Source organism: Neophocaena asiaeorientalis, unplaced genomic scaffold (assembly GCF_003031525.2).
Source record: "Neophocaena asiaeorientalis asiaeorientalis breed wild unplaced genomic scaffold, Neophocaena_asiaeorientalis_V1.1 scaffold72, whole genome shotgun sequence".
Classification (NCBI taxonomy): Eukaryota; Metazoa; Chordata; class Mammalia; order Artiodactyla; family Phocoenidae; genus Neophocaena; species Neophocaena asiaeorientalis.
In genome coordinates this window covers 6,593,123-6,610,602 of record NW_020185336.1, presented here as the reverse complement: position 1 = coordinate 6,610,602, position 17,480 = coordinate 6,593,123, and the positions used below count along the sequence as shown (strand labels likewise).

The 17,480-nt window shown below is 38.0% G+C and overlaps 1 protein-coding gene across 2 annotated transcripts in view; it reads right to left on the bottom strand.

The window, feature by feature from the left end:
- Window positions 1–17,480, bottom strand: part of LY75 (lymphocyte antigen 75) — a 126,176-nt gene that overhangs the window by 29,026 nt on the left and 79,670 nt on the right. Inside the window, exons 32-35 of one of the 2 annotated variants that reach the window (XM_024735904.1) lie at window positions 13,758–13,907; window positions 10,160–10,282; window positions 8,797–8,964; window positions 5,361–7,023 (exon numbers count right to left, since the gene is read on the bottom strand). In XM_024735904.1, coding sequence (XP_024591672.1) covers window positions 6,845–7,023; window positions 8,797–8,964; window positions 10,160–10,282; window positions 13,758–13,907 — 620 coding nt within the window. In that variant the 3' untranslated portion in view covers window positions 5,361–6,844. Of the gene's footprint in view, window positions 1–5,360; window positions 7,024–8,796; window positions 8,965–10,159; window positions 10,283–13,757; window positions 13,908–17,480 lie in introns of those variants that run through there. The other variant, XM_024735907.1, reaches the window with a different exon arrangement.

The following is a 17,480-nucleotide window of genomic DNA, read 5'->3' as shown; positions in this document are numbered from 1 at the left end:
GGCCCAGCAGCGGCAGCAGGACACCGGGCGGCGCGGCGCGGGGCATGACTGTGCTGCGGACCCGGCGCGCACGAAGCTCGGAAGTGCGGAGCCGCCGCCCGACCCCTCCCACCCGCGGCCCCTAACCCGCCCGAGTGCCCGCCCGCGCTGCTTTCCGGCCGGTCCGGCTCTCCGTGATTTTTAAACCTTTTCACCTGAACCGAAATAAATTCAGCCTCTCAAAAATGTTGCCAAAGTAGTACAAGGAATTTCCATAACCCTTCAGCCAGCTTTTCTAAATATTAACGTCGTATGTAACTCCAGTACAATGAGTCAAAGCCAGCATATTAACACGGGTGTAATACTGTGGACTAATCTACAGCCGTTATCACATTTCACCAATTGTCCCTCTGATGTTCTTTTTCTGTTCTAAAATCCAATCCAGGGTCATATACTATTGAGATATGACGTCTCCTCAGTCTCTTTAATGTGGGACAGTTCCTGTGTCATTGCTTATCTTTCACCATCGATCTGGATACAAGTTTGAAGAGTACTGGCCAGTCGCTATGTAGAATGTCCTTTAGTTTCAGTTTGTCTGATGTCCCCTCCTGAGGGAGATTAGAGGAACAGGATTCAGGTTATGTTTTTGTTTTGTTGTTGTTTGTTTTCTGGCAAGAGTACCACAGAAGCCATATGCCCAGCCCAGGAGGACCATGTCATTCTGTCTCATCACTGGTGATGTCAGTTTTGATCCCTTGGTTAAAGTGGTGTTTGTCCTTTCGACCTAATGGTCAGAAACCTTTTCAAAGGCTCTTCTCTCAGTGGACTGTGGCCCTCAGACAACTCTTCTCTGTCAGCAGCTCCTGGATTAAGGGTCTTTAAACTACGCTTATACGGCCCGTGGAAGGAACCAACTCTGATGGATACCTTGATGTTGAACTTCTGGCCTCCAGAACTGTGACACTATAAATTTCTGTCGTTTAAGAAAAAAAAAAAAAAGGGAAACCACCCATACTTATTATATGTATAAACTATGCAACTGTAACTCCACTAGTGAGTGTCTCTGGAACCAGACAATCAAGGCCAGGCAGGCTGCTTGTTTAAACCCTGACATTGTCTCATGTCATTACCAAAAGAGTGCTTTAAAATCAAGTCTAAACTCTACAAACACAAACAACTCAATTTTAAAATGTACAAATGAGCTGAACAGACACTTTGACAGAGAAGATACACAGATGGCAAAAAGCATATGAAAACATACAACGTCACATGTCACTAGGGAATTGCAAATTAAAACAAGATACCACTACACACCTATTAGAATGTATGGGAACTCTCTGTACTTTCTGCTCATTTTTTAACCTAAGACTGCTCAAAAATTAAAGTCTATTCTAAAAGATCAAGTCTAACCTTTTCCAATCCTTTCTAACCCTTTCCATTTCTCTAATAGTCCAGTCGGAAATGGAGTGATTGCACCAAGGAAATCTATCTGACCAAAGGGGTCTATAAGGAGAGTCACAGAATGTTAGAGGTGGTAGGGGCCATCTTCATTTACTGATAAGGAAACTGAGGTCCAAAGAAGGGACATCACTTAGCCACAGGCACACAGTGAATGCCAAAAAATGAACCAGAGCCCAGGTCTTCTGCTGGACTCTCCCACCCTCTCCAGGTTCAGTCTCTCTTGCCAAAGTATCAATGTCTTGCTCAACTTATTTATTTCCATCATTCCTCTCAGACTGTCAATAACGGGTTTATATACTAAACCCAAATCCAAAGCAAATCCTTCCAAATGTACACAATGTTTATTAAATACGAAAACATCCTGATTCTGGACACTTCTGTCCTGCTAACTACACGAGTAAAATGAACAGCTCTATGCAGTCATGTATTTGGAAAAGTCATCTCCACCCCCCACCTCGGGCACCAAAGCATATTGTATCAATGTGGATTACTTTGCGTGAAAACTAATTGTCAAATAATGGTTAGATTTACAATAGAAGTAGAACCTTAATGAATCAACATCATTTAGGCAAATAACCCTTTTCAGCAGTCTTTTATTTTTAAGTCATTTGAACTAAGGGAAGGCATATTTTCCCCACTGTTAACTCTGATGCATACTTCCTCATTTTTTATGCTAATATGTCAAAACAGACTACTTAACCACCTCTGCATGGAATAATACACTATTTCATCAAAATCTCTCACTATGATGTTCTACTTTCCAGTCACACCTCATACCTTTTCTTTTTCCTTCTCTTTCACTTCTCTTTGACCTCATTCCAGACTCCAATCCCTTGACTTCATTTTTCCTGGCCTTTTATTTCTCCCTTCTTCATCCAGCCTGGATACCATACCCTCCCTTGTTTCTCTGTTGCATCCACCTGGCCAACTCTGACTCCTGGGGTCTCTTCTTTTTTTCCCTCTTTTTCAAAATTAAAAAAAAATTTTTAACTTCCAGCTTTATTGAAATATAATTGACATATATTTTGTAAATTTAAGGTGTACAGTGTGTTGATTTGATGTATATTGCAAAAGGATTACCACCACAGCGTTCCATCTTGTCACATAATTACCATTTCTTTCTTGTGATGATAACATTTAATATCTACTCTCTTAGCAACTTTTAACTATATTACACAGTATTGTTAACTATAATCACCATGCTGTATATTCCTCAGAACTTATTCATCTGATAAGTGCAAGTTTGTACCCTTAAACCACATCCCCCCTTTTCCCCTTCTCCCACCCCTGGTAACCACCATTCTGCTCTCTGTTTCTATGAGTTTGGCTCTTTTAGATTCCACATATGAGTGATATCATACATATTTGTCTTTGTCTGACTTATTTCACTTAGTATAATGCCCTCCAGATTCACCAATATTGTTGAAAATGGCAGAATTTCTTTCTTTCTCATGGCTAAATAATATTCGTGTGTGTATCACATCTTCTTTATCCATTCATCCGTTGATGGACACTTAGGTTGTTTCCATACCTTGGCTATTGTGAATAATGCTGCAATGAACATGGGAGTGCAGTTATCTCTTCAAGATCCTATATCCATTTCCTTTGGATATACACCCAGAAGTGGGATTACTGGATCACATGGTAGTTCTATTTTTAATTTTTTGAGGATGGGGTCTCTTCTTTCTTCTTCATAGTCTCCTTTCCCTCAATTCTAGTGAAGTAGCTGAGGGCAGGTAGAGGAAATCTATTAATTCTCTTGATGCTTGCCTCTACTAATATATGGCTTTTAATTTCATCTGGGCCCAGTAAGCCTCTTCTGCAGTCTTTTTATCTTGTCTTGGTCATTATCCTCTCTCATTCCCCACATAGAATATTTCAATTTTTTTATTATGCTCTTCAAGCTGAAACCCCATTTGATACTTGTCTTTCTAGGCGGAAAACCTCACCCTCTACTCAATGGGAAAATAGGGGCCATCAGGTGTAGACAAACATCTTCAAAGACTTATCTGCTCTCCCCTTCCCTTTCACACAGGTCTTTCTCTTTTGTCCTCAGAGAGGAATGCATGCTTCCTCCCATGCCATCCAATCCTAGTTCCTCTTTATGTGGGTTTAGAACTGCACCTCTCATCCCATCTGCTCCAAGATTTTCTTCCATTAATGACGCCCCATCTCTCCCTGGCATCATCAACTTCCGTCCATCGTTTTTAGTTTTTGATGTGTTTTGTTTTCTTTCCTCTAAGCTTCTCAACCTGTGAATCTCTTTCCGCTCTCCTTTGGGAAAAAATCTTCTTCAAGCCTCCTTCTCTCTCTAGCTATGGCCCATCTCTACATACTTCTCAAGATTTCATGTTCTCTATTTCCTAATTTCCCTTTCATTTTTCAGCTCACTCCCCTCTGGATTCTGGTGATCTCCTGCATCTCCATTGGTTAAAATCACCAATGTTTTCCTGATTCCTGGATTCCAGTTTTATCTGACTTTGGCTCTTTGTTGTTTAGCAATTGGAGCAATATTGACTTGACCCTACATTGTATTAAGAGGGTATTTGGCTAGGGAACCAGATACCCTCTTAGGACTTCTCAGGACTGACATCAACCCACATAAGGTCCCTGGGGAGGGTACTGGCCTGGGCACTGCTGAGCTCCCTTGTTGTGAGATAAGTTAGGCCTAGATAACTTTAGACCAAAACAGAGGAGGAGTCCTCCTCTGTGAATTTCAGGTCCCCTAGGCCCAGGAACGAGAAAAATGGGATGAAGAGGAAAGGCTGATGAGGAAGACCAGTGAAAAGCCTCGTGCACATAATCCAGGAAGCAAAAAAGGATAGAGGTCTGAATTAAGACAGCTGGCAATAGAGATAACCAGTTCATGAGAAGTGTGGGAAAAAACTGACAGAATTGTTGGATTAGAGAGATGAGAAAGAGAGAATTTAAGGATGATTTCTGAGTTTCTAGCTTGGGAAACAAGGGGTATATTGTCTTCATATTAATTCAAGGAGAATATAAGAAGAAGAACTGTTTGGGAGAATAGAAAAAAAGTCTCAACTTCTGCTTGTGATTAAGTTAGCGTGGGAAAAAAGAGAAATAGTTGTATACTAAATTTGTTGAGATGTAATATTGTGAAAATGTCTGAATTTACACTATACAGGAAATCAGAGTTACCTCTGTACAGATCATGAGGTCTCATTTTAAAAAAGGTCTTTGATATATATAGTTAAAATTTGTCTTTTTAGATAAAACGCTGTTGAGCAAAGACCTAACAATTAGGTCTTTGTTTCTCCAAGAGGTTTTCGGATTAAATGAACCTAAGAGAAAGGAACCTGAATCTCTGGCTTTCCCTAGATTCAACTCAGCAGAGGGGTCAGGACTGGGGGCTGCCAACACTATTCGCAGAGGAGATCTCCCAGATAATGAAACATCTTGCCCTGGGATCAGGGAAGGGAACATGCTGTGAGAGGATAGTCATAGGTAGCACTTCTAAGTTTGTCCCCTATACCTGATCATCGGGTGTATTTACCTGCTTTTTTAGGTGCCTGGTTTTGAAATATCAATTTTGTCAGACCAGATGTGGGTGTTGGATTAGTTAGGAAGATTGGAAAAAGTTGTCTTCAGTTCTTCTGAGACATTTGGAACAGGGGAAATGAGGAAGGGAACACAATACAGGCAGTTCTGATCATGTTGAGAAGGACTTTCATGGAGATTGTTCAGTGGGAGTTAGAAACATAAACTAGATATTTGAACTACTGACTTAGAAGTGGTTGATGAATGTCGTGGGGTGGGAGGTGGTGTACTGGATCTCCTGAAGGGAGCACACAGAATGAGAAGCAAGTGGATCGTAGGTGGAATCCCTGCTGATCCAGTAGTTTAAAGAAATGCTGAGTCAGAGGAATCAAAAACAGACCCTAAAATCAAACATTCAGAGATGTAGGGAGGATTACGTTTATTCTTTTAAAAATGCACACAAAGTCTTAAGGATGCCTTGCTTTACAATAGCTGGACACTTTATTTCTTGTCATGCTATATGCCTAACATAATAAAGCCCAATCTAGAGATATTTTTTCCCCAACCAGGATCAACAACACTTTTACTTAAAAAATAAAATGACTTTATTATGGCATCACTACTACATATACCTGTACTTTTTGCATCCAGTTTGTTTAGTTCTTTGAAGAAAGTCTTAACAACTAAAATTGTACAGATCATAGAGTAAGAGAATTACTTTAACAGATTCAGTAAAAAATAGTTCAGGACAACTGCACTATAGAGTTTTAGACTATACTAACGTTGTCTTAGAAATTTATTTACAATGTCATCATAGTATAAACACTGTAAATTTTAAAATAAATCTGTGGATTTTATACAAAAATATTCTAAAGTACAAGTATAAGTTAAACACTGAATAAAACATTCATCATATGCAGTAGAAGCTATTATTAAGAATATATTCTAGGTGGTAAAATTCAGAACGATAACCACCAGACTGTTTCCTAAACCATTCCTAATTTTAAATATTTTAGTAGTAATCACAAGGTTTAGAGTTTCATGGTAAAAGTCTCATTTTTACAAATGTGAGATACACAGTTACCTTCACAGGCCTCTTTTCTCTTTAGCTTATGTAAAAAGGCAACAAAGTAATAAAAATTTCTTAGTCAGAAGTTGCCATACTATATAAGTATATTAATTGTGAAATTTTCAAAAAATCTTATCCTTAGCTGATTCCCTTTAAAAAGAAAACAGTTATATGTTGTACATAAAACAAAGAAACACATTTCAGAAAAATGTTAAGTGCTAAATCTTTTTTTAAAAAAAACTATGACCAGAACAAAACATTTGCATTTAAATAATTTTGGTGTGAAATATCTTTGGAATAGTATAAGAAACTCTTGCCAAGAGGCACCATTTTGCTGTTTACATGTTTCATTGCTCAATAATTTCCCCCAAATGCTACAAATGACTATTTTAAAACAATGTTGACATTATTTACAGTTGTGTTTTTACCTTGAGGTACTAATTTTGCATTTGGCTCGGATGTTCTTAAAAGGTAGATCTGTGACCTAGTAATATGCCAGTTTTGATTTCCTAAGACGTTGTGTTAAAATACCATTAAAATATACATATCCTTATTACCAACCACATTCTTACAGAGAAAAATGCACATTAAACATTACCTTATGAACAATTTGGACTTTAGTTCCAGCTTTGGTTCCTTTTCATTCTATTAAGTAGTTATAAACATGGCATTTGTGGGTAATTGTGTAATTGTAGATACCAGGATAGCAATTAAACAAAAAAAGAAAAAGTATTAAGACTTCTACGTTGAAACAGAGTAAATACTGACACTGGGAAAATTTTAAATGGCCCATTTTTCCTAAACCATCAGTGCAAATTAGCAAACCTTTAGAAGAGTTTAGTCATGGAAAGAAGGAAGCATAATTTCATCTTCATTGGCTCCTTGTTGATACCGAACTGAAGAGAAGCCCACCCAGTGCAAACGGTTCCTTTGGAAAAGGAACCAGATCAATCCGCTGATGAGAGCTAAGAAACTCAGCACAGCAAATGTGATACCCATTCCTCTGTAATCAGGGCCTAGAACAGGGAAAGGTTTGACAGTGGAGGAGAGAATATAAAAGTGATTATTATTGATTTTATACATTAGGCTCTATGTCACATATGTGAACACTGTACAAATTAGATACAATAAGTACCTGATTGTTTCATAGTATGAACACAATTCAAATTCATCATCAGATACTTAAGTGTTTTCTTTTCCGATTTAACTCTTTTCATTCAAATCCTCCTCATTGCTATAGCAATTTTCTTCCAAAGAAATTAAAGTGCTATCATTATTCTCACTTCCCTTCCCATCATCTCTGAGACCATCATTCCCAATATATTACCTTACTTTGATAGCAAATTGCTAAAAGTTGTAAATGTTTGTGTTTGACTTACCTAGTGCCAAATAAAGTATTATTTGCTTTAAAGGAATTTAAGCCTTCAGGATGACCTCATTTAGTTCCTTGCTATTCAATTTCAAACACTGTCCCAGGCCCCTGTCTACATGCTGTCGAGATGGACTCATTTTTTCCCATGGCTTTAATACCATCTCTATGCTGACCTCCCTTCTCTCTCATATGTCCAAAGGCACACACTGCACATGCCATGTGGATAGCTCATCTCCACATGGATAGTTCAAAATGCCAAAACAGAACTCTTGGTTTATACCACTCTAACCCTGCTCCCCCCCCAAATCTTTTTTTTTTTCCCCCAAATCTTTTAGTCACTCTCCATTCCACTCAGAATGGAACCTGAACTCTTGACTCGGGATTCCAAAGCCCTAAGTGTCTGGCACCTGTCTACTTGGCAGCTCTTCCCTGAGGCCACAGCAAGTTGTTCTGTCTTAGGCTCTCTGCTCCAGCTGGCACCTCTGCCTGCTATGACTCCTACCCTGGTTCCCAAGGCCTTTCCGATCTCAGCTTCAATATCTCCTGCTCTAAGATGTCTTCTCTGATAACCTGATCTAGAGTAGTCAACCTCCTAGTCTCCATTATATAGAGTTTATAACTATTTGATATTTTCCTCTCTTTTAAAAATAGACCTGCTTGGTTACTTATTATGTCTTCCTCCATTAGGATTGTAAGCTCTGTGAGAAAAGGAATCTTATCTGTCTTGTACATGGGTATAGCTCCACACATAAAACAGATCATCTAAATATTTGCTGAATCAACACATAAATATATAGATACTGGTCACCTAGAATTAGGGTTTTATTTTTAATATTTGTACACCAAACTGAACATTTTATGCTAATCTTTAAAAATGTTGATGTGAAAATTTTAGAGCTTATTAAGATTTTTGTGGTTATTTTATGTATCAGTTATGATGAAATGGAAGTTCAAATTATGATTTCCTATAGATACTCAGGACATTTTAAGTAATGAAATAGTTTTGCATTGTTCTTAATTATGAGTTTTATGGGAATGAGGAGAAAGGAAACACACTGCAGAATTAGACCTTTGAGTTTTTACATGTTTGAACTATGGAATAAAATACATCTTAACATTTTCACAGAAATGACCTCCCTAACACTCTGGCAGCTTCCATTTTTCTTAGGAAAGAATATACAAAGTTTGGACAGTTTAGCACTTTCCTCTGGGAGTCCTAGACATCTTTTGCATTTACTGTCATTTGTAATCTATCTATTTTTCTGAGGAAAAGAATCTGTGAGTTAAGACTGTTTGGATATACTCTAAGGACTAAGTTCTTTAGGACAAAGTACAAAACTTTGCACATAATTGAATTGTACAATTATTTCCTGACCTATTTTGCAAAATGTTCCTTAAGGACAGGTTACATACTTACCCAAGGGAACTCTGCAGACAACTCTTCCATAGCCACGTGAACATTCAACTTTTATCCAAGTTTCATTTGAAGCTAACAAAATGCTACATTGTCCACTGCCACTCTTAAATTTATTTGCCCATTTGACAAATGTCACTTTTGATCCATCTAACCAATTCCAGGACTGATCTAAAGAAAGAAATTAAGTATAACTATGTTTATTGCAACTAAATTCCTAAGGTTAAAAGGTGCATGGCTCATATAATTTATTTCCTTAGAACTGTGCTGTGCCACCATTTTAAAATGAAATTTATTGAAAGTGAAAAAAGCGGGGTCCAAGAAGGCCTCCTCACCGTGACTCCATTTTTGCTTTCCAGCTGAGGTTGCACCACCTTGTGGTGATAGTATAAACACAATTTATAATTCATTTAGATGGCCAACTTTGAATTCACTGACTTTTTGACACATACTTAATATTTTGGAATTCACATTTATTTTAATTATTTAGAATTCAAATTTGCATAAAATGTGAAGCAGACTTCCTATTCTTCTATCAAATTTGTACTCTTCATTCTTTATCAACTCCAAGTGCACTGAAACCCTCTATCTATTAGGCCTTATTGAAAAACTCTTCCACAAACCTTTTTGAACCAAATTTCTGCAATTTTACTAAGCTAGTATGAAAAAAAAAATCACCATTAAGACTTAACTTAGGGCTTCCCTGGTGGTGCAGTGGTTGAGAGTCCACCTGTCGATGCAGGGGACACGGGTTTGTGCCCCGGTCCGGGAAGATCCCACATGCCGTGGAGCGGCTAGGCCCATGAGCCATGGCCCCTGAGCCTGCGCGTCCGGAGCCTGTGCTCCGCAACGGGAGAGGCCACAACAGTGAGAGGCCTGCGTACAGAAAAAAAAAACCCCCAAAAACCAACCAAACAAACAAAAAACTTAATTTAGCTCTATGGTAAAAAACGTTCCAAGAGGGAAGGGAACAACAGGAAGAGAACTTCTGAATAACAGTTAAAAGCTACAAAAACACTGTGTGATAGACACTGGAAATCTAAGGGTTCCTGGTGGGGGACACGAGGGACACAGATATTGCCACAGGAGAAAAACAAATTCTGTTGACCCAAGTATCTTAAGCCTCTAAAACAATTCCAGTTGATTTAACCTGATTTTCTATTTCATTAGTGTTTCCATCATTACTAGTAAGTCACCTGTTTATTCATTAGGAGTTTATGAGCCTCTAAAACAGCAGATCTAGTTTATTCATCACCAAGAAGCATCCGAATTAGTCACCACTTGACATTCTTTAGTGAGGCTGACTTGGTATTTAGGACAAGTTAGAACTCTCTTTGCACACTGTACATACAGATATGTCATTTACCGGCAGAAAGTTGAGATAATCCAAGCCAAACTCTCATGGTAATGTTATTATTTTCCCTCATCAGTCTGCTCACAAATTTATTCTCATCTTCATCCTTTATGGTAACGATAGTTGCAGAATGATCTGTTGAAGGAAAACAAATCCCAAACCAATTAGCTTTATGCAAACTAGGGAAGTGGTTTATTCTCAACCAGCCATTTGAAAAAAACTATCATGATCAAGATCACAAAGATATTCAAACTTGACATGGAATGTTCTTAAAATCTGATATTTATTTCAGATTTTTAAAAATATAACATTAATAGCTTCTAAAAAAGTTAGTAATGTTCTAGATTGAAACTTTGCATATAAAAATTTTACATTTCCTCAAAATGTTTACCTGGTAATATTTTTGGATCTTGGAACTACCTAACCAGTGAGACCTTTCTGTATAAACAGCAAGTCATAAGAATGGGGTATGTAATGGTAGAAGTCTGTGCTCCCCTATAGACTTTCAACACTCTCTCCTCAACAACCAGTTCTGTATAATAACTCAGCTTTAACTTTGCTTCTGTTAAAATGAAAATGAAAGCAAATAGGTTTGGGATGTCAGAGAGCATTGGCCTTCCTTTTAATATTATTTTATACATAAGAGTACTTGGTCATCCATTGTAAGTTCCTAAATATAGTATGGCACTGAATGGGTGAGTATTCTTGAAGTTTGATAGGTTGCCCTAAACCCACAGAGATAACAGTGCTATCACCAGCATCAGGCAAGGGATAGAAACAAAATAATAACTAGACTTGGAAATCCATCCTAAATGGAATCAAATAGTCTTCAACCCAAACAAGCTTATCCATACTTGAACTAAAGCATTTCTTTTGTGGTGTGAAGTACTTAAAGAAGGGCAAAGGAAAGGCTTTTCTCCTCTACAGATCACCAGTGTGCAGGTACTTTACCTTGTTTAATACTACGTAATCCTGTAGAAAAGGTATTATCACTATTTTACAGTTGTAGAAATGGAGGGGCAAGAAGATTAAGTAAGTTTGTCAGACTTTCATAGCTAGACAGCTTTAGAAATAGAAAGTCAATCTCAATCTTTCTAATGATAAGAGTAGTTACGAATGCTCTCCATTTGCAGAGCTCTGTGATAAATTAGCACACATTATCCCATTTCATTCATTCCTACAACAACCCAACCTTTACCCAAACTCTGAAGTGAGTACTATTTTCATTCTCATTGTTCAGAGGAGAAAGAGAAACAATTATGTAGCTTTCACAATATCATTCAGCTTAGTTAGTATGGAAGCTGGGATTTGAACCCAGACCTGTCTGTCTCCAAGGGTTAAGTGCTTAAACCCTACACTACAATGACAGTAAACCTTTTTTTCTCCTTTAGGAGCAAGAGGCTTCTGACTTTCAGAACATGTATATAGAGCTCAAAATAGTTCCCATCACGTGTAACATGTATAACACACAACAGTTCCCACACAAAAGTTTCCATCATGTAGTTAAGCAGTAACAAGGAGATTTTTAAATCAGTAAAGTGTCTCCACAAGTTAGTAAAATAAATAAGATAAATGTCATCTGCCTGCCTAAATTGAGACCCAAGGATGCAGGTACTCGAAATACTCCAGGTGGTCTCCCTAGAAGTCGTTTCACAGTTTGACTACCCGCCAAGTTTCTCATGGGAGGGAGCCAATCATTGCTGCTCTTTCATTTTAGTTAAATCTGAAGACAAAAAGTCCTGTCCCTTATAGTGTTCAGAGGTGTGGGCCATCCCTTTTGCAGAATGGATGAACAACCCATACTTCTTAGACTTTGTTACCCTGGTCAGGCTAAGCTTACTTATTAATGACTTGGTAATGAAAAAATCTACAATTTTGCATTTACTGCTTAACTAACTTTACAAAAAGTCAGCTTCTTAATCCTTTCATTTAAGCACATCTAGCTATATTTAAAACGGTTTCATTTGTCAGTATTTTCACATATTAGTTTACTTAGCAATTTTTTTGGTTTTGTTTTGTTTGTATGTTTGTTTGTTTTTGCAGTACGCGGGCCTCTCACTGTTGTGGCCTCTCCTGTTGAGGAGCACAGGCTCTGGACGCGCAGGCTCAGTGGCCATGGCTCATGGGCCCAGCCGCTCCACAGCATGTGGGATCTTCCCGGACTGGGGCACGAACCTGTGTCCCCTGCATCGGCAGGCAGACTCTCAACCACTGTGCCACCAGGGAAGCCTGATCATTTTTTTTTTTAACATCTTTATTGGAGCATAATTGCTTTGCAATGTTGTGTTAGTTTCTGCTGTATAACAAAGTGAATCAGCTATATGCATACGTATATACCCTCCCTCTTGCGTCTCCCTCCCACCCTCCCTATCCGACCCCTCTAGGAGGTCACAAAGCACCGAGCTGATCTCCCTGTGCTATACAGCTGCTTCCCGCTAGCTATCTATTTTACATTTGGTAGTGTATTTATGTCAATATTACTCTCTCACTTCATCTCAGCTTACCCTTCCCCCTTCCCCGTGTCCTCAAGTCCATTCTCGACGTCTGCGTCTTTATTCCTGTCCTGACCCTAGGTTCGTCAGTTGAGGTAAGACTGTATTGCTATAAACTTCCCTCTTAGAAATGCTTTTGCTTCACCCTGTAGGTTTTGGGTTGTCATGTTTTCATTGTCATTTATTTCTAGGTATTTTTTGATTTCCTCTTTGATTTCTTCAGCGATCTCTTGTTTATTTAGGAGTATATTGTTTAGCCTCCATGTGTTTGTATTTTTTACAGCCTTCTTCCTGTAATTGATATCTAGTCTCATAGCGCTGTGGTCAGAAAAGATACTTGATATGATTGCAATTTTCTTAAATTTACCAAGGCTTGATTTGTGACCCAAGGTATGCTCTAACCTGGAGAATGTTCCATGAGCACTTGAGAAGAAAGTGTATTCTATTGTTTTTGGATGGAATGTCCTACAAATATGAATTAAGTCCATCTTGTTTAATGTGTCATTTAAAGCTTGTGTTTCCTTATTTATTTTCATTTTGGATGATCTGTCCATTGGTGAAAGTGGGGTGTTAATGTCCCCTACTATTATTGTGTTACTGTCGATTTCCCCTTTTATGGCTGTTAGCATTTGCCTTATATATTGATGTGCTCCTATGTTGGCTGCATAAATATTTATAATTGTTATATCTTCTTGGATTAATCCCTTGATCCTTATGTAGTGTCCTTCTTTGTCTCTTGCAACAGTCTTTATTTTAAAGTCTATTTTGTCTGATATGAGAATTGCTACTTCAGCTTTCTTTTGATTTCCATTTGCATGGAATATCTTTTTCCATCCCCTCACCTTCAGTCTGTATGTGTCCCCAGGTCTGACAGTGATCTTTTTTTTTTTTGACACTGATCATTTTTAATGGCTATTTCAATATTACATTGAGCTCATATATCATAAAATACTTAACCATTTCCCCACCACTTGGCAATTGAGTAATAATGCTATTATAATTAGTGAGTGCTTTAGAAATATTTTCAAAAATATAATCTTTGTTTTAAAGGGTTTTGTTAAGAAAAATTCCAATGATTAAATTACTGAGTCAAAGAAAGTCAACACATTTTAACTTACCAAGCTCTGAACAAAACCGTCTGGCTTCTGAGAAACTGTGCAATGCCTGATCAGATGTGTAACAGTGGTCCCTGTACTGAATCCACTGTGACTCATTCCCTTTTACTGCTGGACATCTTGATGAGTATTTATGAGAGGACACCTCTTTAGCTGTAAAAATGTTAGACATAACTGTGAAAATGCACAGAAAAAAATGACTGACTTTTAAAATCTCATTAAATGTCACTGACACTGTGGTTGACACTGTGGTTCCTGTGGGTAAGAAGCATTCAATTCAATACACATCAGAGACAGCTACAGCCCACACTTGCATTCTTGTTAGTTTTTGGGATACCATTTTTAAAACTGAGAATACAAAGGAAAGTACTTAGCCCTCTAAGATGAATTTAGACTAAAGTAAAAACAGTTGAAAAGACAGACTAGGAGAAGAAGAAAAGACAGCCTGGGTAGACCTGTAACTATTTTGAAATAATAATTAAAATTCTTTATTTCTTTGGGTTCCTTTTTATAGTAATAATAAAAACATAGTTGTACCTTGCCATAAAAAAAAAATCACACCCACAAGTGAAAATTTGGTAATTTGCTTACAAAGCACAACAGATCAGCACAGCAAAATCTGTCTCAAACAAAAGAAGTGTAGCTTCGCAGCTCTTAACAATTCCCCTTGTTTCCATTTAAACTCTTTAATTTTTAATTGTGCTGTGTAACACAAGAAGCCTGTGTAATGAAGCCTGTGCCCCTTAAGACCATTGTTAATTCCAACAGAAGAGAGTATGAGAACTGGAAAGTAAATTGCTGGCATCCTGTTGGTGGGGTACAGATTATCTGAATCAAATATCTGACCTCGTATGGCCAGTAATCTCAACCCAAACCATTGTTCTGTATGCATTATGTATGGTCTGCATATCCTTCAGTCACTGAAGGCCTCTTCTGCTTTTTTCTCCTTGTCACAGCTTGGTAGAATTCTTTTTATTTATGATCCCTATGATTCCAGAAGAATGGCTGCTGTCCTTTCCTTCTTCATCAAGAGACTTCAGGATGGCTCTCCATTCCTCCTTCTGCTTCTCTATCCTCTGTTTCTCCACCTGGGCTTGTTCTTTTTTGAAATCTAGTTATTTGATTGGCTTCTGCCTCCATACTTCCCACTAATGCCACTAGTTTGAGTTCTAAGTCTTCCTTCAGTTTGACAATTGAATACTCCTGGGTAAGTTTCCTAGTTGCAGATGACGTTTGGTCATCTGCAAATTCATCTGCAAAGTGTGTAAGACTTGTGACAATTCTTCATTAATGCTGCCGGAGGAGGAAGACGGTATTAGCAAGCTCTTGATTCTACCACATTGTGAATATAGTTTCTTTGCCAAAAATATACAGCTGACTACTCCTTCATTGCACAGGCAGTAATGTGTGTTGCTTCATTTGATGCAAAACATGTTGAACATTGGCTACCAATGCGTGGCTAGGACAAGTGGACTTTTATGAATGGGCTGGCTTTAAAAAAATTCTTCTTACACTGGGAACATATGGAAATGCCTTATCTTCAAAGTCTGTTTGTTTCTAGTCCAGGCTGCAACTGGGCTGTTTTAGACTGCATACATTTTCTTTCCTTACCGTTCTTCATGAAGTTTTGCTTCCAACTCTTGCATTGTGGTAAGTTTGTCATATTCCTCTCAAGAAGATTCAACTTTTTTGAAAGGGGTAAAATACACGCAACATAAAATTTACCACTATAACTATTTTTAACTGTACCGTTCAGCGGCATTAAGTACATTCACATTATTGTGCAAACATCACCATCATCCACCTCCAAAATTTTTTCATCTTGCAAAATTGAAACTTTGTTCCCATTAAATAATAACTCCTCATTCTTCCCCCCTCCCCACAACCACCATTCTACTTTATGTCCCTGTGAATTTGGCAACTCTAGGTACCTCATATAAGTGGAATCATACAGTATTTGTCCTTCTGTGACTGGCTTATTTCACTAAGCATAATGTTAATGTCTTCAAGGTTCATCCATGTCGCATTATGTGTCAGAATTTGCTTTCTTTTTAAGGCTGAACAATATTCCACAGGATGTACACAGCACATTTTGCTTATCCATTCATCTATCAATGGACACTTGAGTTGCTTCTACCTTTTGGCTATTGAGAATAGTGCTGCTATGAACATGGTTTTACAAGTATCTGTTCGAGTCCCTGTTTTCACTTCTTTTGGGTACATACCCAGATGTGGGATTGCTGGATCATACAGTAATTCTATGTTAAATTTTTTGAGGAGTCATCATACCATTTTCTACAGTGGCTACACACCATTTCACATTCCCACCAGCAATGCACAAGGGTTCCAATTTCTCCACATCCTCAGCAGTACTTGTTATTGTCTTAAGATCCAGTAAAAGTTTGCACTTGTATTCGTTTCCCAGGGCTGCCATAATCAATTAGCACAAACTTGTTGACTTAAAACGACAGAAATTTATTCTCTCATAGCTCTGGAGACTACAAGTCTGAAAATAAGGTGTTAGCAGGGTTGGTTCTTTCTAGAGGCTCTGAGGAAGGATCTGTTTCATGCCTCTCTCCTAGCTTCTCGTGGTTGCTGGCAGTCCTTGGCTTGTAGCTGCATCACTGCAATCTCTGCCTCTGTTATCAAATGGCCTTCTTCCTGTGTGTCTGAGTCTCTCCTCTCATAAGAACACCAGTCACTGGATTTAGGGTCCATCCTAATCCAGTATGACCTCATTGTAACTAACTACCTCTGTAAAGACTATTTGTAAATAAGGTCACATTCTGAGGTTCTGGGTGGACATGCATTTTGGGGAACACCATTCAACCCAGTACATCACTGAATTTGTGTTTGAGCTGTTTTCATTCTCCTTTATCCTATAAAGTCTGTTTCTCTAACACAGATGTCCTCTCCATTTCTACATATTTTATCATATTTCTCATGTATTTCAATTGTTTTTCTAAAAGATTAAATTTATTTTCTATACCTAACAACTAAGATGTCAGTTCTTGATTGTGTCTTTATTCCTCATTCTCTATATCATTCTCCTTTTCTTGTATTCACTTGTATATCTAGATACAGTGTTCACATTTTCTTCTGCTTAAATCCGTTGAAATTCCAAATGTTAAATCTTCTCTTGAGGATTCTTCAGAACAGAAAATATGGTAAGCACTGAGAGAACCAGAAGCTTCAGATAACCACATGGCCACCAACCCGTGGCCTGCCCAGAGCGCCTCTGCAGCTTGTGCTGTAGGTTCCTGTGCTCTTCATCATGATTCATACTCCACCCACCAGGGACGACCCCAGGTCCAGCCCCTGATGGAAGGGGCTCTTTCCTTAGATTTTAAGGATCCTATATGTTTGGAAAATGTTTAGTTACACAAACATTTCTTTACTATAGAAACTCTTTACTATAGAAACTTTCAGAGCCATCAATATGGTAAATCATAGAGGTATTTCCCAAATTTCTACGCTGTGGAACCCTTTTTTAAAAGGAGCATCTCAGCCTTTGAAAAACATTGCTAAGTGAAATTAAAATTCACAAATTCTAGAGCAAAACTCATCTAGTGACAGAACGATTGAAAGTCTTTGAGAACAAATTCCCTGAATGGGCATATCATATTTGTTTCTCTTCACAAAGTATCAAAAGTATTTTGATAGGACTTGTGAATAAACCTTATTTAAAATCTACAAAAAGTTTCTTTGAGTATTTAATCATGTGCA